The sequence below is a fragment of the Colias philodice genome, chromosome 8, assembly GCF_061535455.1.
Source record: "Colias philodice isolate Cphi_HAF_F1 chromosome 8, ilColPhil1 Martin Lab GWU primary, whole genome shotgun sequence".
NCBI classification, from domain to species: Eukaryota; Metazoa; Arthropoda; class Insecta; order Lepidoptera; family Pieridae; genus Colias; species Colias philodice.
Genome location: NC_143093.1, coordinates 5,228,815 through 5,256,451, shown reverse-complemented (window position 1 = coordinate 5,256,451; position 27,637 = coordinate 5,228,815). Strand labels below are relative to the sequence as shown.

General features: G+C 31.1%; 1 protein-coding gene across 1 annotated transcript; it reads right to left on the bottom strand.

The window, feature by feature from the left end:
- Positions 1–544: 544 nt before the first annotated feature.
- LOC149486502 (uncharacterized) lies at positions 545–20,655 on the bottom strand. Its single transcript, XM_089698137.1, has 6 exons — positions 20,305–20,655; positions 6,898–7,074; positions 4,974–5,118; positions 4,786–4,896; positions 1,706–4,698; positions 545–1,314 (listed from the first exon to the last, which is right to left on the bottom strand). Exons 2-6 carry the CDS (start codon positions 7,070–7,072, stop codon positions 1,028–1,030), a joined length of 3,711 nt encoding a protein of 1,236 aa, XP_089554263.1. The 5' UTR covers positions 7,073–7,074; positions 20,305–20,655; the 3' UTR covers positions 545–1,027.
- Positions 20,656–27,637: the final 6,982 nt, after the last annotated feature.

Here is a 27,637-nt window from a genome sequence, read left to right as displayed (position 1 = left end):
ACTTCAAAGAAAACTCGAGCGATGCTCCGTCATAACCAGTTGAGTTGAGATTTTTAATTTGTCTATATACTTAGAAAAACATATTTGAAAATTCCGTCGTATTTGAAGATAAAAAATTATGTTCAAACTTTTATCTACTATTACCACGTTATAACACCTCACTTCGTATCAATTCCCATATTATTATTCCAAACATTTAGTTACGTAAAAAACATCTGAAGTTTTTGTGTTATGCAAAAGTGAAATAAACTCAACAAATTATGTGTTTAGTAAGTAAATCAATAAAAAGGCCATACATAGAGGACAGATCTGTAAACAATGCAATTTTAATTGACTTTTTTCACGTTTTGTATCATATGTAAATTTTGATTAATAAAGCGAATGAACTATTTGTTTACATAAGCCAATACAATAGAGTAATCTCTAATGAGAGAACCAATTGTTAAAAATTTTGTATAATAAAAATCGAATGCAAACATGAATTAGAAGTTGAAATAAAAGTGACAGCATTAAGAAAAAATATTTTATTTACATATTTACAAGATTTACAATGCTTAATGGTCTTTCATAATTAGGTTGATGGCCTACAAAATGATTTATTTAAAAATAACAGTAAAGTGTGCAAGTAACCTACATTTATCTGCACTGTATTTTCTATAAAATATTTCGAGAGAAATGGAAACAATGAAAAATAATATTGCGGATACATCCAGGTCGCATTTAATTTTTATGATTATACGTTATATAAGAATTGTATAATTAAGCTGAACAAAACAGTTCGACATTCTTTTGTAAAATATATTCAGATCATGTCTTAAACAAAATAAAGTTGGACAGATAAATGTTAAGTAAAACGTACAAAATTTTCTACTATCTACACGTTTATACAATGCTTATAAATTGATCTTATTCATTGACTAGATAATAAATATCATTGAGATATCCTCGGGATCTATCGTTACTTTAGTTGCGTAATATATTAAAATTTACAATTATTTACACATTTTACATAACAACATGAGCATTATCACCTGAGAACTAAAATCCAAAGACTAAATGTGATTTTGTAAATAAAACTGGTATAATTGGGTTGAGCGTCACTTGACAGCGCGCTGGCGTGACATTCAGCCTCATCAGCTCGGAGTTGGAGGAGCAGCACTTGCTTCCCGACCTGGTCCGTGCACGTGGCACTTCTGACGGCTCTCCGTAGCTCAGCCCCCGCCTCATTCTCTTGAAGCCATCTTCTTAACCAAGCACCGAGCCACGCCAAACCACACTCGCAACGAAGTGGGTTTCCAGTCAGAATCAAGCCACCTACGCAATGACAAGGGTACATAAATAATGTATTATTCAAACGCAATTTTGCTGGGCAGCATTTCGGTGGGCCATTAAGAATTAAAACTCATTACAAAGATCTCCTATTTATATGTAATATACACTTACTTAGCTCTTTCATTTTGAATAGATTTTATATGAGTTTGCATATTATGAATAATGTGTATGTTGTTTTGTATTCCATTATATGAACTTACGAAAGTAATGTATTTTTATTTGATTAAAAAAGAAAGTTCAAAATCATTTCATTGCATATAAATGAACATTTAAAAATGTTTTTATAGACCTTAATTTTATGTAACTGTGCATTCTAATATTTTGTACAGGGAAATGTTATAAAAGTTCCAATGATTGTTGGCTATATACGTACCTGAAAGCAATTTTGTCGCTACGTGACTCCAGCTCGTAAAATTCGGGTAGAAGATAGCCGGATTAAGTCTCGTGATTTGATTGTAACTGATGTCGATGCCTAGTTGTGGAATTTGGCTGAGGTGCTTCATAAATGCAGCTGGCAACTTCGAAAGAGACGTTTCTGTTATTTTAATAAATATCTCTTGGCTGTTAGCAAACGGTTCGAACGCATCATCAGTTATCCTCTCCAAGCTCAAACCTCTTATTTCTAAGTATCGTATTTTTCTCGTGTCAATTCCATGCAGCTGGTTACTCATCGTCTTATCTTTCCAATGTATTACTAATTTATACAGCGACGGAAGCGAGGAAGTAATGTTCGCGAGACGGAAAGTAGAATGATTTATCGTAGACCAAGTTTGCAGGTGTAAGGAACGTAAAGATGTTAAGGGACGGAAAGAATCTTGGTCAACTATGTCTAAATATTTCAAGCCATTCAGATTTAAATGTGACAAATTACTTAATCCTTTGAAACTATTTGGCGTTATTCTTACTACAGGATTATATGAAATATCCAATACATTTAAATTCTTCAAGTGAATCCACATCTTTGGCACTATAGAGGTAAGTCTGTTGTGGCTTAGATCTAAGTGACGAAGGTTTACTAATCGTTTAACATCAGTCTCTTTAAAACTATTAATGTAATTAGAAGTCAAATTGAGACTCGTTAAGTTTGTTAAAGGTAGATAAGGCACTGACTTTAAACTTATGTTTGCAAGATTCAAATGCCTCAAGTTGGGGAGGTTGTGAAACAGCTCCTTAAAGTTTGCCTTTATAGAGTTGAAACTAAGGTCTAAACGACGTAAGCCACCGAGACTCGAAAACGTGTTATCTGATAGGACCGTGAGCAGATTGCTTCCTAAACTAAGACTAGATAAGAATTGCGTGTTTCGAAATATATTACCATCCAAATACTCTATTCGGTTCCCGGAAAAGTCAAGGTGTCGGAGAGTAAATCCGATTTGTGAGAGGGCCGTCACCGGGAATAATGATATTTCATTAAAACTTAAATCTAAGTGTTCTATGATTGTATTTTTAAAAACATCTCTAGGCAATAACCTAATATTATTATGGTCCATTTTTAAATATCGTAATTTTCTTAAATTATAAAATTGTTCAACTGATAACTGTGATATGGCATTGAATGATAGATCCAGTATTTGTAATGAGACAAGATCGGAAAACGTTTTCCTTTTTATTATACTTATACTATTTTTATGTAAATCTAATATTTCTAAGAAGGCGGACTGACCGAACGCTTCGCTTATTAAATGTGTTATTTTATTATGAGATAGTATAACATGTCTAATAGTAAATTCCACAGCAATAAAAAAATTAGTTGGCACTTCATAAAAATCATTGTAAGAGCCATCAAAAATATTGATAGAAATTGGAACATCTCCTTCTATAAATCTTATATTATTTCTACTTACATTTAGGGTAAAAGTTACGTGTTCGTTGGAAACATTATATAACGAGTTAAGATACAAGTAACTAAAGTTGTTACGTTGAAGTTCCAAAACCTCCAATTTCGGTAAATTAGTAAACGTCTTTGTTTCCATGGTATCAATTATATTCCCGGCAAGAGATAAGTATCTCAAATTTTGCAAGTTTGCAAAAGTGTGCTTCTTTATACTATTTATTCGATTGAAAGATAAATCAAGGTTAGATAACTCTGGAATACGACTAAAAGTATTTGATTCTATAGAGCTTACAAAGTTATAGGACAATCTTAAGTTACTCAGTGATAAAGACACATTACTATAATGTTCGTCTACAACTATTTCCACAATTCTATTATAATCTAAATTTAAATATTTAAGATACGCGAAAGTGGCAAGCTCGGTCATTTTCAGGATATGAAAGTCGTTATTATCAAACGAAAGCCAACTCAGATTTTCAAAGCCATCGTCTATTTCTATTGGAAAATAGCCACTAAAAAGCGTCGATGACGATTCCAAGACATGCAAAGCGCCCGTTAAATTAGAGAACGACTGAGGATGTACATAATAGAGATCGTTAAAACTTAAATTGATTTCTCTGACGGGCATACTTACAGGAAACACGTTATTAACAATTTGAGAAATTCTGTTACCTTTCAAGTTTATAGTCCCAAGTGAAGTCGACCAATCTCGGAACTCATAGGGTAGCAAATTAGATATTCTATTGTAGCTAAGGTCAAGATAACGAATGGAGCCCGGCTCAAGTGCTTGGAGCGTAGAAGGAATGGAAGTTAAAAAGTTTCCAGCGAGCGAGAGCGTCTGAATACGACTCGGGAGCGGGGGCGACTCTTCTAGCTCATTGTAAGCCAAAGATAAATGTCGTAGTCGCAAGACCTGCACGAGACTGTCCGGCAAGTACGACAATTTGTTGTGTTCTATTTCTAAATGTTCCAGTGAGTTTTTCAGAGCAATAAATATATCCCGTGAAATTGAATTTAGTTTGTTGTACGATATCGATAGTCGTTCGATTCGATTGTTTGTAAATAACGATTTAGGTAACATCGTTAACTCATTAAGGTCTAATATTATCTGTCTAATCTGTACCTCTCGAAATAACAGCATTTCTATGGAACCATTTAATTTGTTGTTACTCAAATCTAATTTTTCTAATTTTTTTGTTTTGTTATGCGCGCATGTGAAGTTCGCATCAAAGGCGATTAAGTTATGACGTATATGTAACATTTGTAATCTTGGAAGATTGAATATTAAATCACAGGAGAGCTCGTGAATAAAGTTATTTGATAACTTTAGGGCTGTCAGGGATGGGGGAAAGGAATCATGGCTGATGCTTCGAAGATAATTGCCTTCCAAGTCTAGCTGAAGGAGATGGCTCAAAGCAGTAAGTGCTTGCGATTTTAGCTGTGAAATTTGATTGTTGCTCAGTGATAAACTAGTCAGCGTGTCTTCCAAATAATGCCACCTTATTTCTGGTCCGATTCGAGCGATGAAATTACTGAAAATTTTAATTTTTGTTAAAACATGCTTTTTCCTCTATGACGAATAAACTATATTGTATTTCTTAGAAAATAAGTCAACTTACTTTTGTAAATTTAACCAATTTAATACTCTTAAATCTTTTAGGCCTTCTTCTGGGATTTCTGTAAATTCGTTGTAACTCAGATCTAAAGAGGCCAAGGAACTTGCCATGGAACTGAAACAAATTAATAGATTGACATACGGTTCATGTGAACTAATTACGAAAATATTTCTTCATAGAAAAGTTATTACCTAAGCGCGTGTGCTTCGATGTAATGTAATTTATTTGCTACTAAAACTAATGTTTGTAAGTGTAACCCGTCCAGTGCACTCTCAGATATAATTTCTAAATTGGACATACTTATATCCAGATGCTGAAGTTCTATTCGTGGCCAGTCTGAAAAAAACACATTAATTTAGACATATTTAATTATTCAGCTTCATCATATTCTATAAGAGAATTCAGTTCAATTTCAGAGTACAACAAATTGCTTTTAACGTTCGGATAAAGTCAGAGTTATTTATAGTTACAAATATTTAAAGCAATATTATCGGCAGTTGTTTTATTATTTCATTAAAATACACGACCATTTAATACATTTTCAACTACCTTTGCTTCATTAATATGAAATGAATAAAGCATTACATTTCGTTAAAAGGTTTATATCACCTATAAAATTAAATTGAGATGTACAAATGCAATGTTATTAAAATCTATTTTACTCTGTGCGAACATTAAAGAAATAGCAAGAAATAACAGTAATTTAAAGTAGAATTAATGTTTTCTTCGAGCGTAGCATCGAAATTAATGTCAGTAGTATTTTGTAAACGGAAGGCTAGTTCTTTATCGGGATTATAGGGAAGCCTCTCTGCTATAAAGCCTAGGTCATCAAACACAAAGTTTATGGCCTGTTTAATAGATACACAGGCATTTTCATTTTAGTTACATATGAACTTTTTATTTACAAAAAGTTGGATTTAAAAAGAATACATGAAAATTATGGAAAATAAATAAAAATGTTTAACATTAATATATATATATAAACGTAACATTATTTTTTCTTTAGTAATATCAAATTATCTGGAACGTATTATTTACAAGAAAGTGTGACATATCCAACACTTGGAAACTAATGTGTACAAAAAGAAGGATCAACGCGTCTCTATTTTTTGTTCCACCCGATGAGGCTTACATTAAGAATCATTTTCACCATTTATTCAAGTTACATCATTATAGTTATATATAATCTGTATCTTTAAAAAGTACAATTTCTTCATTTAAGATCATATAACTACCCGTACCTACTTGTATACTTTTCTAGGCATTTTGATTAATTTTTACATAACTACCGTTACCGTAATACCGTTTGTACATTTTAAATTGTTTTGTTTTATGTACTTTCATTGTAATATGTTGTACAATAAAGAGTAAATAAATAAATAAATAAATAAATAAATAACTATATACGAGTATATTTCGTTTAATTTGGTTTGTGAGCATGACCTGAACTACAAATGTAACCAGATTTAAATTCAAAACACCGCTATTCAAATTTTTCTCCATGCTACGGGCGCTGTTTTTATAATAGGCATTGGCATCGATATTCATTTTGATATATTTATTACATCCAACGCCGTATTTGTTAAAATTATACTATTACGATAATTAGTATATGTAACAACAACTTGTTATCACAATATTGGTCTAAGAGCCGGATAGACCTTCAACGATCTGATACCCAGGTTAGACGTATTTATAATTTATGATCACTTGCCTATCAAAAAGTGCCCATGGCTTTTTTTTAAATTTAATATGTATTTACGTTTAGTACGACTTTTTGCACGCAAGTCTATCTTATATTAGTAAACAGATCGGTGAAGGTCGATCTTCCTATCTATAATATAAAAATGAATCCCAAAATGTGTTGGTAAACGCATAACTTGAGAACGGCTGAACCGATTTCGATAATTATTTTTTTATTATATTCCTTGAAGTACGAGGATGGTTCTTATGTAGAGAAAACGTACCTAAATATGTACCACGGGCGAAGCCCTGGCGGACCGCTAGTACTATATAATTTTCAATTTTATTCTATGAACGCACGAACGATCATTTAAGAGATCAACATTTACATTGCCATTGACAATTTGATCTTTGTGAACAATCTGATCTTACCTGGAAACCTATGCAAGGGTACCGCGGTGCAGGACATATGCGCGAACCGGCAGGAACAAAGGGGGCTGCCGGCGCAGGGCTCCAGCCGCTCCGGCGCCAGCGCACCCACAAGCACGCACGCTGCCAGCGCCGCGACCTGCAGCGCTCGCCGCCCGCATCCATCGCCCAACACCATCACTGCAAGAAGATTTCTGTTTAATTCAAATTCAAATTATTTACTTCTTTCATTTACAGGAACACTCCTAGCAAATAAAATGCTTGTGTTGTTGCGGGAGGTTCCGCTGTTCCTTAACACAATTCTATAAATAAAATATTATATAGAGATATATACTTCTGCTTAAATACCTTATTTCAATAATCGATCCTAATCCAACGTTGTCCAAGTAATCGAAGTATTATTAATTATGTATTGGCATGCAGATTAGATTGAAGTCGATATTAAAGTATAAGAATCAAAGATTGTTGCTAATCCTAGATAGTAGATTCATGAATAATATCGGGTATAATTGAACTTAATAATACTTAATTGATCGATGAGAAAGGATTGGCATTCATTGGAATCTGAACTGTGAAACAATACAAATAATTCTAATATAATGTTAAGATTTTTTTGTTTTTACGTTACACGAATATTGACAGAATATTAAAAATAGTCATTTAAGTTAAAATTGGAGTTAATATGAAAAGCAAATGCTTATAAAAGTTTGTCTGGATTTGGAAATTAATGTTGTTTTGGCTTTTAAGCTAAAGTTTACAGTTTTGCTTTGATTTGATTCACTTCGTGGTTAGCTCTTCTGCTAAAGCTATTGAAAAAGCGAGGACAATATGTAATCAAGAGCAAATATTTGCATAAGTACTAGCAATTTTTGTTAAATTTATATGAACGTAGCTTTGGTTTAAGGTTTTAGAGTACATCCAAAGCCACATTACAGTAGAACTGTCGCTTTTTCACTGAGAGACAATTAATTTAATTATTGAGTTCGGATTTAGCCTCTTTTCAAATAACGTTCATTAACATTTTTCAGTAGACCGTAAATAAATGGACACGTAAATCCTTTATCAGTTCCGAACCATTAATGAGTCTGTACTTACTATTAATTAAGGAGCTCTTATTTGAAATCTTTAAAAGCTTAAATTTCCGAAGTTTCTTTAGCTTGAAAACCGAAATGAATTTTAGTAAAGGTTTTAGTTAACCAGGGCACAGCCAAGATTAACAAGTTGAAGTGTCCGTGACCTGTTTGCATTTTTCATAGCGAAACAAATTTCTTTAAGTTCCTAACACCTACAGTTTAATAACTCTGGGACTTGGTCGTAAAATGCTTTTTAGGAGCTACGGTTACTCATTTTTTTCAGTATTTCACTATTCAAATAATAAAAGATATACGTTCACTGTTTCCTAACGTTAATCACTCTTTAATAAAATACAATGTGTAATGTGCGATTTAATATGCACGTATTCGTGCAAACACACAAATATATAAACATACTGCATTTTACATGTACGGACCAGCTCGTAGAAGCGGTGTATATTTGCACAAAACATGGCTAAATGCTGTTGTGCATTCGCAAATCAAACACCTGAATATTTTATATTAACAACTTACGTAACTCTTTAGCTTTGGGACTGTATTTTCAGAACAGCGTATGCACATGTGTATGGCTTCAACGTTTGAAATTAAATCAAAATTAATTGCCAACACAGAATTTCTTATTTCTCATTATTACGACCGGGTCCGCATTTTCTTCAAATATTACATAAGTAATATTATTAGAACTGAAAAAAGATGCGCTGTAGGTACGCTTTTAATAAATAATATGATCAATATCTACATATAGGAGAAAGCCGTATGTAATGGTTATAACTGATTTGTTAGATTTGTCTCGACTTGTCTTAGGTAAATAACTAAAATTTGAAAAAATTAAAAAAAAATACAAATGCTCCGGCAATTCATCAATCTCTCTATTAATTGATGATTTCGTATCAATTGTAAAGTATTTATAAATAAATAAATAAATGATTTTTCTCTTTAAAAAACAGAATGCCGTACATATTTTCATAAAGAACACCATATGCTAACAGCATAATATGTTAAGCAGATATTAGATAATAAGCAAATGTTAGCAAGAGCAAGAGGGTGATTTTGGAGTTTCGCATCGAGGAGGATACTAAATATTTATTACCGAAGTTTTCAATACAAGGGTGTATTGAATTTATTTTTTATTCATCCATTGTCCTTGCCATGAAAGTTATTGTCCCCAGTTAATTTCAATCGATAGAGGTTGAATTCTTGTTAATATAAATGAAAATTAATTGTCTTTATTTGGTACGACAATTCTGAAACAAATATTTTTGTATTTCACTATCTTTGTTTCATCATTTAACGTTATATAGAAATCCGATCTACTTAAAGTATTCCAAGAACACCAAGCTCTCAGCACTAGAGCCTAATGGAGCGGAAAAGCACGAATCAATTGAAAGCACGATTCAATTCATTGCATATGCAGAAAAACTTCGATGCCTTTCTCGTATTTAAATTCTACAAGAAATCCTTCTCCTTTCTATTCGTTATCTAATACGTCTGGACCTTAGAATACTACTGTACTTGAAATCCATCAATGATAAAAATAATCAAAAGCATCACATATTATTATAGTCTGATATTCAGAATTTTGTAACCATTTTATCGCTCATTACTACTCTATTCACAAGATCACACGCAATCCAAAACGTTTGTCAAACCCGTCTAGCTCTTTGTGAATCAAAGGCATCAATTAATTTAATTTATAAACTATGGAACCGAAAATATTTAACCCAGCTAACAACGTTTCATGCAATCAAAATGTGTTAAATTAATAAATTCCGAAGCTTCAGTGCGAATGTGGAATTTTTATTACGTGATCAGGGTTTTTAATTCTATTTCGCCACACTTTACGTCAGATGACTGTTAACGAAACTGTTTAATAATTCCCCACGTGTCACATGCAAATAAACGTTTATCCAATAAAAGCCAGCTTTTAACTCCAACTAGCACTTAAAAATGTAAAACAAATTAAACGCAACTCTTTCTCTTCTGATATCAAAATTATTAAAATTTAATCTTATCACAACTTAACACTTTAAATTTTTAATTTAAATTTATTGTTTTGGGGCTGAAAATTTTAATATAAATGATGATTTGCTGAGCTTAATAACCTTTAATATGTAGGGTTAAACGTTTTTATAGTCTATTGAATTATTTTCACGCTGTCAGAAGGTAGCAAAGGAAATAAAATTTGGCGTGGTGCCAGAAGTTGGCTGGAACGCCTGCACCGCAGCACGATTCAAAGACTACATTTGTGCATTGCTTTTCTTATGCAAATAAGTTTGCAAATGATTTTGCGAATTTACTCTGATGGTGTTGTATAGAGATTTATATGATTTACGTATTAGGGTTATTTCATATGGTTAAGATTAACGCAAGATTTATGTGCAAAAATATGTATGTACAAATGAAGGTTGAATATGTGTAGATACTAGTTAATACGTGCTTATACCGTGAATTGGGAACACAGAAGTCGACAACATTAAGACCTTTCATGTATCAGGTCTAAAATAAAGGATAGAAAGTTCTGTAGAAAATAAATACTTACCTAGAGGAAAGAATTACAAATATTTTTATAAATTGAAAAAAAAATAACACTTTGATGTTTTTATTTGCGAATTGAATGGAATAAACTTATTAAACATAATAATATTATAGATTGATGATTTAACATTTATAAAAGCTGCTTATTGTTGAATAAATGTGGTTTGGTGGTAGTTAATCTCGCAATGCTATATTTTGTTCTTGTATTTATTTGTTTTATTATCATTGAAAAATGAGGATAAATATCATGAAAGCGTAAATGATCGCCTCATTGGCCTGATGGGGAGTATGAACTAGCGTTCGTTTTGGGTCAAATCCCAGGAGAGACTATTAAAACAAAGTTTTAGTCTTGAAGGATACAAACAGTGAAACAAAGAGAAACTATTTTCGCCTTGTCTGAGAATCTGTAGTAATATATCAAGGTACTTGATATTGTATAATACGTTTAAATTCGAAAGTATATCGCTTTTATTCCTTATCAATTTTGTTATAGGCAATATTATGTAAAAATTATCTCGCAAAATGACAAAATGGGAACATTTATCGAGTCAGCAGTAATGTAGTCGACGTGGAAGTTTATAATGAGACGTGATCTGAGAATGTTGTTGGATACAGAAAAGTTTCGATTCTGTTTAGTTTGCTGCGAGTTGATTTCTAACTGCCATTATTAGCGTGGCTCTGTTTTGTTAGAAACTATTTTAAACGCACGAATGTTGTCTCTATTGTAATTTGAATACTGCTTTCATTATGTTTTGCTTTCAATGAAGGATTGTCCCATGAATGTAAGCAAGTGTGCTTAATCTTTGTACTACGGAATATGTTGTTACAGATTTTTAATAGGAATTAGAATAGATATACTTTGCTTTGCTATATTAGCGTAGAAGAATTTTATTTAAAAGAGCCTGTGATAACTGCAATTACATGTAGAGAGAGCACAACACAGACGGATGAGAATTGATTTGCTTATTACATTTTTTAAATAATTTTTAGGTTCATTTAATTATTGGACATTATTCAGAAAATGATACAATATTATTGTGAAGGTATAATGTCTATTAATAGCCTTCTCCTTTTCAGTGTTAATATATTATTGGCAGCGCGATTTTAACGTTACCTATAAGAGTTAATTAAGAAATAATTGAATGATAACATGTTTTATATCATAACAAAATTATTATATTTTGGTATATTGGTAAACAAAATAATGAACATGCTTAATCTTTTTTAAATTTTCAATTACTCTTTAATATCTACTAAAGTTATAATTGTACACATTTTCTATAGAAACACAAAATCTCCTTGTAATTTAGGAATAATGATACAACATTTTGCATATTTTTCCTCATTTCCTTGCTTTTTAACTGAAGTTCAGCGCCGATAAAATCTCATTATATTGAAATATAATCTGAACTGTAGCCAAATAGCGTTACTACATGGAAAAGCAAGATTCAATTTGCTTAACTGGTTTGCTGATTGGTTAGTTTCTACAAAGAATACAATAAAGAAAGCATTTGTAAGTAGGGGAGCTGGATTATTATCTAGTTTACTTTTTTAAATAATGAATGTACTTTTCCGCTTAACATATATATAAATTTACGTTAACTTATCCAAAAAGGGTCGCTTATAAGTTACAAGGTCGTCTATTTCTTTCTAGCAATCCAAGAATCAATACTTGATATCTAATTTAAATTAGTTACATTAATTTTTAATTATTTACACACGTCTCTATAGCCTTGAACACATTTACAAAAAGAAACCTTTGATTATCTTCAAAAAAGGTGGTTATAAATTTAATACATAAATCAAATGTGAGGTTGGTATTACAAGAAAAAAAATGGCCATGAATAAGGCTTATAAATTTATAAAGGTACATATTGTGTAGGTTTTGTCGTGTTATATGTATGGAGGTATATTTTTCCAAGTTCTCGTACAAGTCTAATTAAGAAATTAGCGCAATTAAGTCTAGAGTAAAGTTCTTTTAACTACTTAAATCGCGGTTAAAGTCGTCGTGGTTTAGTTAAAAAAACATTGCATCATTACTTCATACATATTTACTTCATCAGGCTCTGGGGTCATCTTTTAACATTATATTTACCACCAAAGCAGTAATCAAAGCATTCTAATGTAGCTTATGAACTTAGAGAGCAAAATGTTTATAACCTACACCACAGAAGTTGCTTTTATAAATTCCGTATTGGTGAAACTTTTGAGAGTTCCTAGTTTCATCTACGTTCACTACTTTGGCGGATACTTAAACGCAAATTACCCGGTAATTTAAAATTCTTGGCGCTATTCATGAATAATATATTACCACTAATGTTCTTTATAACAAAGTAATTTTGAAGAGCTATTATTTAAACGACTTTGAAATATGTCGTTATATACAAATAATATCTGATTTATTACAATGGTGACGTATAATAATTTTGATCAGAATTTGAATAAAATGTTGATGGATGATAACAATGTTTAGGTATGTTTAATAAACAGAAATCAAGCGCCATGTGTAAAATAATTTTATTATAGGTTTTCCTTTAATGATTATGAATCATATTGGTATTTGGACGAATTTAAAAACATGAAAACAATTTACAATACCTTACATAGCTTATTAAAAGAACACTTCATAATGTTGTTCTATTTTATAGATTTATATATATAACCTTAGGTAGGTAACCTAATCTAACCACGGATGTTGATTTGATTCTCATCATATTGATTTTATACTCATTTTATCAAAACTTAAACAAATTATAACGGAAATGTTATCTGATATTTAGAATATCCCAACATAATATATTTTCGACATCGAGACGGAAATGTATATTTTTAAGAGCTCGTGTACGTATATTACACGTATATGAGTAATGTATAAGTAGGTAAGGTACACATTCTCATATCTTCTTCTCAGTTTGACAATACGAGGGACTTTCGGACAATGCAAACTGTTCAACATGAAATAACACGTCTGCTTCTTTACCCCTCGTTCTACACAAAAAGGTTTTTTTCAAATAATGAATCGCTCCAAAATGTTAGCATTCTTGAATGGCCACAAACATTTTTATTAAATAATAAAAAAAACAGAGAAAAACGTACGATTCGTACAACGCAGTAATTAAGGAAAGAATTAGACTACAAATTGTAAAACATTAATCATTTACTTTTTAACAAAACCTGAATACGTTGTTGTATTAAAATTCACTCTGTCCAGATATACTGCATCGTGTTTTTAATTTAGGTGAATTTCTTAACCAATGTCGAAACGTGGTACCTCTGCAACCACATACACAAACAAGAGCTTTTACTCCTAATTACAAAGCATACAGTCCGTATATTCTGTATTCTGTAACTTGCTTGTGTTTAATTTCACCGCGTTTCTACTGGAATTTGTTAGATGTATTCTTTCCTCGTATTTATAAGAAGTTTTCTGTGAATTAGAATATTGTTTCCAAGTACCTCTAGTTCTTATATTCTTGGGTAAAAAGGGATTTAATGACTTATTGACATTTAACTGACATACATGTGATAGTGCAGATACTCAGTAAGGGTATTTATAAATTCACCCCTTACGATAAAAGGGCTACTCTCAGTTTTAATAAATATCCATCTATTTATAAGCTAAGATAATTTTATAATTTAGAATACTTAATTCATTTAATTTACATTTTTTTTCTGTAAAACGTTGTTTCAATTCCAGGTAGGGTTCCTTAGTTACTCGACACAATATGTGGACTAAGAAAGGGGAACGAAATGGTATGTTTTGCTGGTTTTCCTACAAAAGTTTTGCCATAATCTAACGTAACGTATATGCGAGCGGTTGAACCGTTCTAGTTAGAATATTTTTGCTTGGAAGATTAATATTACCTATGTAATGATTGGACAAACAGACCTTACTCATGTGTCTAGAGACAAATCGATGTTTTTGAAAATTATTATTTTATCATATAACATTGAATATGCCTGCTCTAAAATATTCTTGTGATGTTTCAAACCTTGTTTCTCGGAAAGCTACCACAGATATTACATATTTAGCATTTATTATAGCGTTGACCTCAAAAGGCCGCAAAATGGAAAGGATGGAGAATAAACAAAGTGAAGAAAGAAATTAAAAGATGAAAGCGGCCGTAAACGAAGTGCTTATAACGAAAAACCGAGAAATTATTTTAAGATATCTAAAACGTAATGGTATCGCACTGGGATTCTAATATTACGAGGTAAAAGATGGAGCAATTATAAATTCACCTCGCATTTTGTCATTATACTAGAGTATAAACGTGGTTTGTCTCATCAAATAATGCTCTTAAACAAAGCGCAAAAGACCACGAAATTAAACTAATTAGGACTTTGAATTTATGTTAACACGATGTAGTACTTAGCTGATTATATTGAATTAACTACTCTTTGTGGAATTACTTGACGATTTGCAAATTTAATAAGTCCAAATCGCAGAGGTAGGTAAGATAAAGTAATGTTAAGCTTAATTATTAATTTTATTTATAAATTAAAATATCTAAATATTTACTTAGAGCGAAATTATTGTACTTTTTTGTAACTTATACGAATAGGTTATTTTCCTTTGTCCAAATGTCCCGATTAGTTCCATAATATTATTATCATTCAGAAATTATCAGCTCAATAAATACTTTGAATTATATGACTCATAAAATATGTAATGTATTACTTTTCTTTTATTGATTTTGTAAATGATAAAGCAACAATAATTTTACTCTCTTTATTTAAGTACCTACGTTCAATGTTCATTTAATAAATGTACTTTTTATCATATTTTATTCATCCATATTTCAACAATTCCGTTTGTAAGGTATTTAATGCTTTTAATAGTGACTTATGAAATATTTATGCTTATATCACTCAATTGCTCCCTAATTTAATATGACTTAATTTCAAGTGTGCCTAAAAAAGACTTCTTAAGTATTTTGATAGCTGTGTCGGAAATTATGACGGAGAGATCAGCAACCTTTATGTACATGACAACTTTTAAGAAAAGCCCCTTTGTAAAAATCATCCAAAACGGAAGAAAAAATAACGTTTGCGATACTCTATGATATCACAAACTTTTGTATTCTGAACGTGCAAAATGACATTTCACGGATATCGGGCGGCCATGTTTATATTGCTGTGTTGTGATGTGCGATAGCTCGTTATAAAAGTACCGTAAAATGAATAATATTTAAAACCAGTAAAAAAAGGTAGTATTTGTAATATTCAATTGCAATATCTACATTTCCTCAAACTCTGTTTTGTGAGAGCAGATTTAAACAACTATGTGTTGTATGACTTTCAACTACACACAAATTATACATAAAAATCTTACAGAAATACAACTTAAAATAGCTGTATAAAAATAAATATCTCAAATCGCTAATAAGACGACAGCAGAAAACGAACTAGCATTGAAAGAATTCGCATAAAAATGTTCCCAATAATCACAGCAGTTGTAGCGGACGATAAGAAATCTAATAACTATTAATGACTTCTTTTTGGAAATCTATTTAAAAGTTTGCTGATGAAAATCTGTGTATAACCTTTTATCCACTCGGAAGCGTTTTATTTTTTATTGATGACATTTTAATGGTTTTAAGCACGATCGTTTCATTCGACAGTCGCATGATGAATGAGTCGACTATAAAAATGAAATTTATTAACCCCGATAGCTGTATCATATAAACGCAGCTTGGTAAGATAATACATGAGTAAATGAAATAAATTTATGTTCCCAATGTTTCCTATTAACTACTGAATTGTATATCTCTTTATATTGTTGCAACTGCAACGAAATGTCGGTGCAGGGCGTTAACAGATCTAGGATTTTAATATTTTTTCTACATGGATATAATATGAGAGACTATAAGAATTTTCTTGACAGAAATATTCCATGAACATGTGAAATTATAGCTTTTGTTTCTATTTTTGCAAAATGTCAACGAAAAGACGAGATGTGGACGAGATACTGTTTTTATAGAGTTTTCATACTTTTTTATATGCTTACTTAACGATTAAACCCTGTATTTCTATACAGTTATTTATTACTATTACTATTATTTCTATAATAGTCTATTTAAGGAATCCATGTTTGATAAATATCATCCCCAAATAATATTGATTAGCTGCTCTATTTATTTACAATGGAATATTTTTATCTAATTTGCCCCGCAAATAAACAATTCCTACGAACACCAAAGCAATATTTATGAAACTCGTTGCGTATACTACCCACGCTGTATTGACACACAAATCCGCCCATTTAGATATGAATATTGCTTTAATTCTTTTTGTACGAATATATTTGTGGCTATTTGCAGTTTTTAATACTTATACATATATATTTGTACATTTGAAAATAAACATATAGGTAAGAAAATAAGAAGGTCTAGGAACCTCTACAAGTACATACTATAAACTATAACTATTAAAAAAATAAAACTTAGACAAAATATTATGTTTATATTGACCCATTATAAAAATACCTACCATATACCAATAATATCGTTTTATAGATCGGCTAATCAAATGTCTTTGAACAATTACTAAACTATAATCGTCTGAGCAATTACATATTCTGATATTCTACTCCTCATTATTATTATGTTTAGGCAATTATTACAATTATAATAATGGTCTAATGTAACATTATACCCGCTATTATATGCCCAGAATCACGATGTATTTCAATAACACAAGTCACTTCTACGAATTGGTTTGCATTATGGCAATAGAGTGGACATGGAAACAAACTTTCGGTTAATAGAAATTGTATGCATATATTATTTATTTATATACTCTTTAATACAACTAAACGGTCATAGGTACTAATACAAAAATAAAGCAAGGAACAGTTTAGTGTATTTGGCGGCCTTATCACATAGCAGTGATATATTATGTTCATATTTAGTACTTATTCCAAATGAATAAATAATATTCATTATAGCAAAAATAATATTTATTTAATCTAGGCTTATAATAATAACACTCCAGGAAATATATAAACAAAGTTGAGTCAAAAAATTTCCCATGTCAAATAACAAAAGTAGGAAAGATTTTTAGAAATTCTTTCACTGAGTGGGATGAAACTTGAAAGTTAACATGGAAGATTGTCTTTTACATCCTTTCTTAGAATGAATGGATCGCGAATTTTAAGCAACTTTTACAAATAAACTGTAAAATAAGTTCTTAATAACGGAACAATTAGGAAGAAAAAGAGTAAAACATAATATGTAAATGTTATATTCTATATTTAGAAATTTCTTATGTTATAACGAAATGGACTATAGTTACACACAAAACATTTATATACAAAAAATGTTTTCGTGAAACTAACATAAAAAGCTTTTGATATTTTGAGCAATCATGCCTTTTAATGAAAATGCCAAGTTCAATCATGTAAACTGTATTCGTAGACTTATAAAAGCACTTATTATGAAATAAAAATTGAAGGTCTAGACTTGATAGATAGAAGGTGTTATCTTTCATCGATATCGAAACCAATTGCCTATTTGTTACGATCAATTATTCTTTGAATAAATATAATGTACCAACTAAATATAAGCTAATGTCTAAGAAAGCCTTTAATATTGCATAATTATAGTCTAGATATAGATTGCAAGAAGGGTTCCAATATCGTACCTTTTTTAAGACCTGAAAATTGCAAACGTAGAACCTGGATCAAATAGTTTATATAGCATGAATATCTAATACAAAATTGATGATTTTTGAACTAGGTATGTTATGACTCGTAAAAATTCAAAAGTTGCGGCACAAGCAGTAGGCGTAATACAAAAAGAATGAGAATCAATATATCCAAATTCACAACGCTAAAAGCCAATAGACGGCATAAAGCGGTTCTCACTACAGAATACAAAGGTTTAAGTATGTCAAACGAGTTAAACTTTTTTTCCAACAAAAGTAACATTTAGCCGAGTTCACTATCAGGAATTCGGCAGGCGTTCCAGCCAGCGGGGAGTTCCCACGGTTATCCAATGACACCCGTCGTTTGAATTGACTAATGGACTACGAATCGTTTTAGCCTAGTGGTATTCTTTTTATTTATACGTATAAATAAACATGGCTTATTTACGATTTGTTGTAGATTAAATAATGTAACACGAATTAATATTTTTTTCCGCAAAACTTTGCTACAATAATCCGATTTTTTCCACGCTGTTCAAACATTCAAGGAAAATTGTGAAATCAGCATTGTCTAAGTTGGTAATATAACGATAGGAATGCTATCTTGCAATAACAGTTTTATTTGCTGCTGTAGTAAGTATAAAATATATTAAAAACGATAATTTTTAAAACTCTCTCAATAAGAGTCACATAATACGTGATATAACAAGTCAGTATTAATCTGATACTAAGTTTTAACATTTTGAAGGCAATCAATTTATTATGATTCAACCCAAGGCTAGTCCGATGTTGAAATACAAATACTATAATATTATTTCTTCAATGAATAATATTCAATACTTAATCAAATATTATGTTGAACATGACCACTACAATAACTTCAGAAAAAAAATTGTTAGAAATAGACTTAAATATTTGATAATAGTTTTTCTTATTCCCGTCAGGATTTTATATCCGTAAGAAAAGCCTCTTTGCTGTCCTTAAGGAAAAATAAACAATAGTTTCCTGTTTTATTTAAGCACTCAGTTCAAGCATCGTTGTATTCTAGCTTGTAGTCTATGAAAGCGTAATCGCAAACACAATGAGGTATACTGTCTTACTGCCCATACAGTGCAGTTCTCTCGTGTTTACCCTACAACTTTATATAGCCTTTTATACTATCTCATTTCATGTTCAGCTCTAAAACTCGTTGTCTTGAATTATACCGAAATAATACATAAGGAAACATATTTCTCGTTTTCTCATGGGATAATAATGTTATTGTGGTTATTATATTACGGCTCATCTTACTTGAATAGAAAGGGATTAAGATGCTCGGGTCTAGATTGCGTTTGAATGAATAAAACATTGTTTGCCATATTTCATGCTTTCATTAATTTAATAGGCAGGTTACTATTATATACTATACACTATATAACCTTCCTCTGCCAGGACCTAAGATAAAATGAAAAAATAAAATAAAAAACCAGTACAACCGGGTATCGTCGATGTGCGAAATAAATGCATGAATTTTATTTTCTTTAATTGTAATTTGTATATTGATGATATACCTATATTGCTTAACTTTTATATCTACCTTCTAAAGACTAGGGCTTATGTTATTTAATGATAATCTGTTCTTTAAAAATCATTAATATTTCATAATTTTATTGTTTAATATTATAAGACATTCAGAAAATGTTTATCATCTCAAATATTTATAAAAAAAATATTTGTACACATATAAATATAATTCTTGCCAATTTCGAATAAAATGAAATGTAATATAAAAGTAATTTTCATAATTGCAAATCTTATTGAAAGCGCCGGCTCTATAGGCTATTAATAAACTACGGCTTGATGAATTGATGTTCTAAATAGGACGAGATAAAATAATGATGAGGCTGTACTGCCGGCAATCAACAAAGTTTCTGTCATTGAAACAACCGCTGACAAATTAGAATACAATTTAATTGACCAAATTGTATTGTAGTCAAATTATACTCGAATTTCGAGTTGGTACAATTTCTATTATTTAATATTTGCTTCAATTATCTTTTATAAGTTTAACAATCGCAATTAGGTACCTACTTTTATAATTAGTATAAATAATTTAATCGATAATAATAATTAGTCTCAAAAAAAAAATACTTACGAATAGTTAATTTACAATCACGTCACATAATCACAAACTCAACTAAATCCAAAGAACTACAGTCGCATGAAAACTGTTTGGCGCAGTTCATCCGTCACTCGCGTACGTCTGAGCGATTAGTAGGTATCGGAACATTTTGAACTTAGCGGGGCGCAGAATGCTAGTGGGGAAAGCGCGCAGATGTCCGCTTACACGCTGAGCCGGATTCACACTGAGTTCCGAAGGCAGTGCCGCTATGGGCGGGCGCCGCGCCTTTCATCCACCTCAGCTACCTGGCCAGACGTGTTTAACTATGCCGTAGTTATTCTTTCTTGAGATTGGTTTTAGATATTAATTTCTCTTTGAAATAAGTTCATTCTTATGGATGTGTGGGCGGAGTAGTGTTATGCGGACATTTGTATATTGTATTCGTATGCTTTATTTATGTAAACTAAGAACGTTTTTAAATTAAGCTTTTGAATGAGCTTTTGGATATCATGTCCAAGCTAAGATCTATCTGTTCTGTACAATATATTTCAGATTGTTATATTAAACACAACTTCGGCCGAAAATAAAGAACTCAGTTATCTTATTTTTTTAAGTTAATTGAACGAAATATTTGAAATATTATTATCAACTTGAGAATATAATAGTTTAGAATTTCTACCAAAATTCTGAAATCTCAGGCAATTTTTAATATTTTTCTTGCATCATAGCGCTTTGCAAGAGGTCGAGTGAAGCTCACGACTTGGTGAAATTAAAATTAGGCAACCCAGATTATATTTTATTACATCAATGTAGAAGCAAGTTTACAGTTTTTATATGGCAATTTTTCTTTAGTTTGTAACGAAGTAAGTTGCGAAATAATCTGCATAATTTCCAAACGTGTCTTTAAAGATATATAATAAATGATGAAATTTAATTGTGGATGCGTACAACACATGCAATTTTTATCAATTTTCATGTTCAAGTTTTCATTGTAAAACGAAGTCCGCCGATTAATTTTCGAAGTAAATCTGAATTAATGAAACAACGACTTTCCTTGATTACAAAAAGGATTGATCTATATTGTTGTAACGTGTCTCTATATTACATATCTATAAGCGATAATTTAGGTATAAATTAAGACTTTTAACGGATTTTAAACTCGATTTTTTGTTTATATTATCAAACGATATCCACATAGCAAATATAATACAAATCATAATAATGTGAATTTTTGGTTCTTTATTAGTCCATTAACACTGATCTTCCATGGAATTACGTCGGCGCGAGCTTGTGCATTCATGCTGAAATCAAGCCGTCAAAGCAAAACAGTTTGCATACATTTGATTGTGAAAAAGGTTCATAATAAAATACATTTTAGCTTGAAACATGAAACAACATGACCCCGAATAGAATCCGAAAACAAATTTAGATATTCTGTGAACGGCAGCGGCTCGTGTATTCAACAAAATCTTTCTCTCGATAGATTTTTTCACATAGTTTCAATAACATTTCAGCTCTAACAAGTTGCTTCCAACCACAACCATTTTTAATGAATCTTTTTCCCTTGTAGAGCTAACAAAATGACTCAAATTCAAATTTTAAAATTACCCAATTAAAATTCTTTGAATTATAAGTGGTCTATATCTTAAATTCATTAGGCAAATAACAATCCATGTTTGTTACAAACCTGAACATCAGTTACTTAATTCTTTTTATAATAATAGACTAACTAGATACATTAAAGTACTATTAATACACACGATTTAGATAATGATTTAGGGAATACAGAAACAAATTGTCACACAATATAATATAGAAAAATACATAACGGCTTGTCCTTATCCCTAATTGATGGACCTTATAAAGCTTTATCACAAACTATTTATACACGGACACGTTGTCAAATATTTACGATATAGCAAACACATAAAAACACGACCTATATTCATACAATTTATTTTGTCTACTTTCCATATTTTTCCAAATATTATTTTAAACCCTTGTTTGTCAGTAAACATAAAGTCGAGTGCATAAACAAAATGTGGAACTTGAACGAAAAATAGAGTAAGCCTTCTTTGATGTTTGACCTACAAATATATCGACCAAAGAGACACGTTAGGGTATTTTTTTTAACTAATTATTAAAATCAATAACGATGAAGTATTTAATTATTAAGTTATGTGTTCATTTTTTTATTGGAATTGTTTATATAGGAATAATCTATTAAAATTATATACATTACTTCAGCTTTACACTATTTTTGTAAATAAATAGATTGATGGTTTTAAATCGTTTTATTTATTACCTATCTGTGTATCATCCTATCATATTATATGTATATGTTTTTGGATACAAAAAATAACCAACATGTTTCATTTTAAGCTAGTCTCCAAAAGCAATTTAATGCATAATAGCGCGAAGGCCCATCATAATAACTCCAAAAGGCTTTAAGTAAGACAGTAAAGGCGAAGCACCTTTAAATAAAGTGCACGTAATTGTCGAGGTGAGTGGTGTGCGGTACGGCCGCAATTATTTACCGGCGAGACATAGGGGGATGAAGAGGTTTTGAGTCGACGCCAAGAGTGCGCCGCCATCCGCACCGACCGTGTTAAGATTGTACTCACGGTGCTCATAAGCCTATAGTCTCTACGCACCGCACACGGAACCCTCGCCATAAATGACTCGACAACTTTAAAAGCGTTAGCAATAAATACCAAGCTAATGCCGCTTACTTAGGCGCGAGTTAATACTATTGAATAATGCAACAAAGTATTAACCGGAAGATTTATGCACATTTATCAGCAATTTGTAAACAAAAATCTCAAAGTTACTTTACAACGGGTTTAGTCTTCTACGAAGATATTTTAATTTAGCGACAGCGAGAGCGAGCCGTGCAGCGGAAAGATAATAGCGGTTCTTAAAATAAAGCCTTTGTGTCATTATTTTGTGTCACAGCATCACTCTTGCCTCTTTCGAGGTCGGAAGTTTGGCTAGTGAAGTTTATTCTGCGTTAAAAGTTTTTTATTAATTTGCTTTTACCTCGGGGTTGATTAACGTTCTCTGTTCTTTATTTTCATTTCCGTGTTCGTAGCTCACAGCGCGAACAATGTTGAGAGGGGATAGTAAGGGAAGCCTGCTTCACCCACAAAGAAGTTAAATCTTTCAAAGCTTACGGCGTGCTATTATTATTTCAGTCTTGCATGAAACATACTGAATTGCGATTCAGAGACAGTACGGCTTTGGAGTAATTACTTTGCGAAGAAAAGGGGAAAATGGCAAAAATTAAAAACGATGTTTTTCTTAAGCATTCTATCGTGATAATTTATAGTTATGACCGATATTATCTAACATCTATTGTTGCAAAGTCAGCAGTCTTATGGAATAAAAATGGATCAATTATTCTATGTAGCTTTTATTAATATATATATTCATTATCTATAATCACATATACTTTGGATTATGCTTTAAGATTAACTGAAGTAAAGTATTGTATGAAGTTTATTATATTATTGAAACAAAGTGAAAATAAAAAGATAGATTTTTTGATTTTACCAAATTAAGTCCAATTAAACATCGATATGTTCGTCATTTAAATTAACTTCCATCTTTTGATTTATTATTATTAAATTAAAAGCAAGCATTGGAACGATTCCACGACCAAAATCCTTTCCATTTTATGAAATATCGAATGTTCTAGCAATTTTTTATTGCACACGCAAAAACACTTGAAAAAGTTTATTTCGAGTTTCACTGTTATAGGATACGATGATATCATGTTGACTGTGAGGTGAACCAAAAGCTTTTAGAATAAAAATGTTTCAATGAATATTCGACCAGACCTTTAAAAATCAATACACAATCTAAATTTATATTTCACGACCTATTTTAATTGTCTGACTGGCTTTGCATTTTCATCTGTCTTTCTTTTTTAAATGGTAATATTTATGAGCGATCTGCGTTAGTCTTAAAAGGAACATTTCTGTGAAAGTCTAACTTGATAAAATAAATAATTCTACATTTCGTTGTTAATTGTAAAAAGCAAATTGGATGAAACTAAAATAGTAAATACTTACTAAACAAATCAGATCTATGTATAAAATTTTGCAAAAGCTTTTGCTAGATAAAGCATATTTGGGCATTAAATGAAAATGTTTTACAACGGAACTCAAAGGCAAATAAATCTACGCTCTTCTCAGTTGTAACCTAATTATATTTTAGTTTGAAATAAATTAATTTGTTCCATACATTGACATAATTTATAAACTAAATATTTATTTTTAATTACATTCTATTTAAGCTTGAGTTGTTTCATCAAATTTGAAACTAAAGTAAAACTGAAAAAAAAAACTGAATGATTGTTTTCTTTTAAACCACAAGGGTTTTAACCCTTTTTAAGTTATAAAAGAGTAACTTATTCTCGGCATAGTTACATAAATATGGCGAGAATATCTGTATTGCCAAATAAATAATTCTATATCGGTCATTCGCGTCACTTTATACTGTCAAATGGATTACGGTTCGAGTTGGCTACACTAGATTGGGTTAAGCGACAAGCCTGCGCTGCTCAGTGTCGGTGGAGCAGTCGTTGTTCTCAAAATAACGTTCAACGGCTGTGCTATATTTGAAGTGTCTCACTACTTGAATAATTTATAAGTCGAGCTCGTCTCTGAGTGCACTGCATTTCCGTGGCAGTAGTTTTAGTCCTTAAGATAACGGATAAAATTAATGAATAAACGGATGCACACTTCGGATTCCGCTCGCAAAAATTCCGACTGCATTACAGAGGTATTGTTTCAGTTCCATTCGAGTGTTCCATCAGCGTTTGTGAAAAACAAAGACTACAGTTACAATTTTAATTACTGACAACCGATGCCACTGTTTTGTCATCGGATTATATTTAATACTTTTTGTGGTTTCACATTATAATATGAAACCCAATTATGTGAGACACTCGACGGGCATAAGAGCAATTGTTAACATTATCATTAGGAGATACGTGTGCGTGTATCAAATAATTAACAGGTTGCGTGAGGGCGCTAATTATTATTTTCTGTATAAATTATGAATAAAACACGCAACCGCGAAGTTATCGTAATTGTTCAATTATGTCATACCATGCATGAAATATTAGTGTCGCTATCTGAAATTTAGGCTCTAATTGCGAGCTAAGTCTGTTATGTTCAACGTTAACGTGTTTAGAAAACATGGCGGCATATTAATCCTCTGCAAGTAAAAAGCGCACATCGTGAATTATGCAGTTAGTACCTCGTTTGTATTCTTTATGTGAAACAAACTATGTGATGTGTGTGTGAAAACAGTTGCTCTCTCACACAGGTCACAATATAGTGAAGCAAATGCTTTACTTCAAGTGAATTTCCATTTTTTTCTAATACAAAGTGCTCATCGTAACAATAACTCTATTGAAATTGAACAATAATACAATCCTTGTAAATTCTTATTAAAGTGAAACTTTTATTACATCGTCTCAAACTTTTTGGTCTGTGTAGCGCAAGTCGCGTGACGGTCGGCTGCCGAGTAGGTATAAAGCGTTCGAACAGTTTCACTTTTACCGTGGTTTCATAAAACCACACAACATTTTTTTAGTAGTACTTCATTTTAAATTTAGTATAATCCAAAGAAAAAAGGGTCCTAACAGTACGAATTATGGTTAATGCGATTATAGTGGTAAATTAGAAGCTCAACATAAAGTGTAATTTAAACTTCAAATTTTATATGAATATGGAAATACGATTAAATTGAACATAATTTAAGAAGGTATTCCACAACAAACACAACTTCATTAACTGTTAAAGCGTTCAGAATGAACCACGAACTGTAATATTTACGTAGTTAAATGTTCGTAGCACGCTCGTAGCACACATGTCTACGAAAAGTTTTGGATCAATCGCAACATCTGCTTGTTAAATAAATATACATTGTATACATTTTTAATAATATTTAAGGAAATACATTTTTAACAGTTTATAATTAAAATTGAATACATTTTAACTTTCAAGCTTTTTTCGTATAAAACAAATAATAATGTCCTTATCCGTATCAAATTATTCTTTTTGACGTTATTATTTGTTGGATAATTTCATACAAAATACTTTACGCTACTGTTATGTGGTCTCTGAACTCTGATAATAATTGCTCGACTGTCTATACATTTGTTCAAATTGTTTTTGATCAAAATAAAAGATTATATGTTTTAGTTAGTAGTGGATAGAGTAAAGTAGTTGATAAATGTTCCTAAAACGCGTTCTTTCAATAAATCATAAAAATTGTTATGTTGTCATGGAACAAAACATTCTAGCGTGACAAGCTTTATAATATTTTAAAAAAAATTACAAGGCAATTAAAACTATGTTTCGCAAATATACAACACTAATGTGTTTTTGATTAAGATAAGTTTAAATTTATTGAACGGAATCATGGATAACACTATTACTACTTAAAAGGGGCCCAAATAGCATAACAGAGCAATTATGTTTACCAGGGACACGGTTAAATGTGAGTATAATCCCATTAGCATTTCCTTGTTCATTTGTTTGTTACAAATATAAGCTAGTTTCGTCCATCGAGAATACAAAGCATTTAGAGAATTTCAAGTAATAAACATTCATATTTGATGGTTTACGCTTTAACCCAAAAGAGATGTGTATTAATCTGATGTAAAATGGATGGAATATTTATTTAATCCGTTATAAGCTCACAATATTCCGACATCATTAGTAACTCAATTCTACTCACATTTTTCGCAGTCATATTGATGGTTAAAAATTCAGATAATACAAATACTTCAAACCTTAAAACACACTACAAAATATGTAAATCTACATACATAGAATGGAAATATAACATATATAAAGAGTATACTAACGGTTTCTTATAAAGCACGCATTTCCCTTTGCTATCTCTAAGTTTGCGTTGCTTTTTAAACTACTTGTATACAGCTGCATTCAAGTATGTTAACAACAAACGCATACAAGAACAACTAGATAAGAAAACAGACATACGAGTCTTTTTGTTTACAAACTGTTTACAGATTTTTATCACAAACAGTTTTAATTATCAGAAGGTCGCTCATTAAGTATTCACAAAGACCCGCAGGCCGGCGGTCGTCCGTGCTTCTATATCCACGATTAAAGGCAATTCCACACGGGAATAGAAACATAAGCTATGTATTGAATTGTGAGGAGGCGAAAACAAATTGAGCCTTACATGCTATGCTAGATCTGACTTAATTCTGTAAGCAATTATATTTGTATGATTAGATTAAACTTTGTGGAATAAATAGCTCTACCATACATAATCACTACATAATATAAAACTAAGTCGTTTTCTCTGTCCCTATGACCCTATG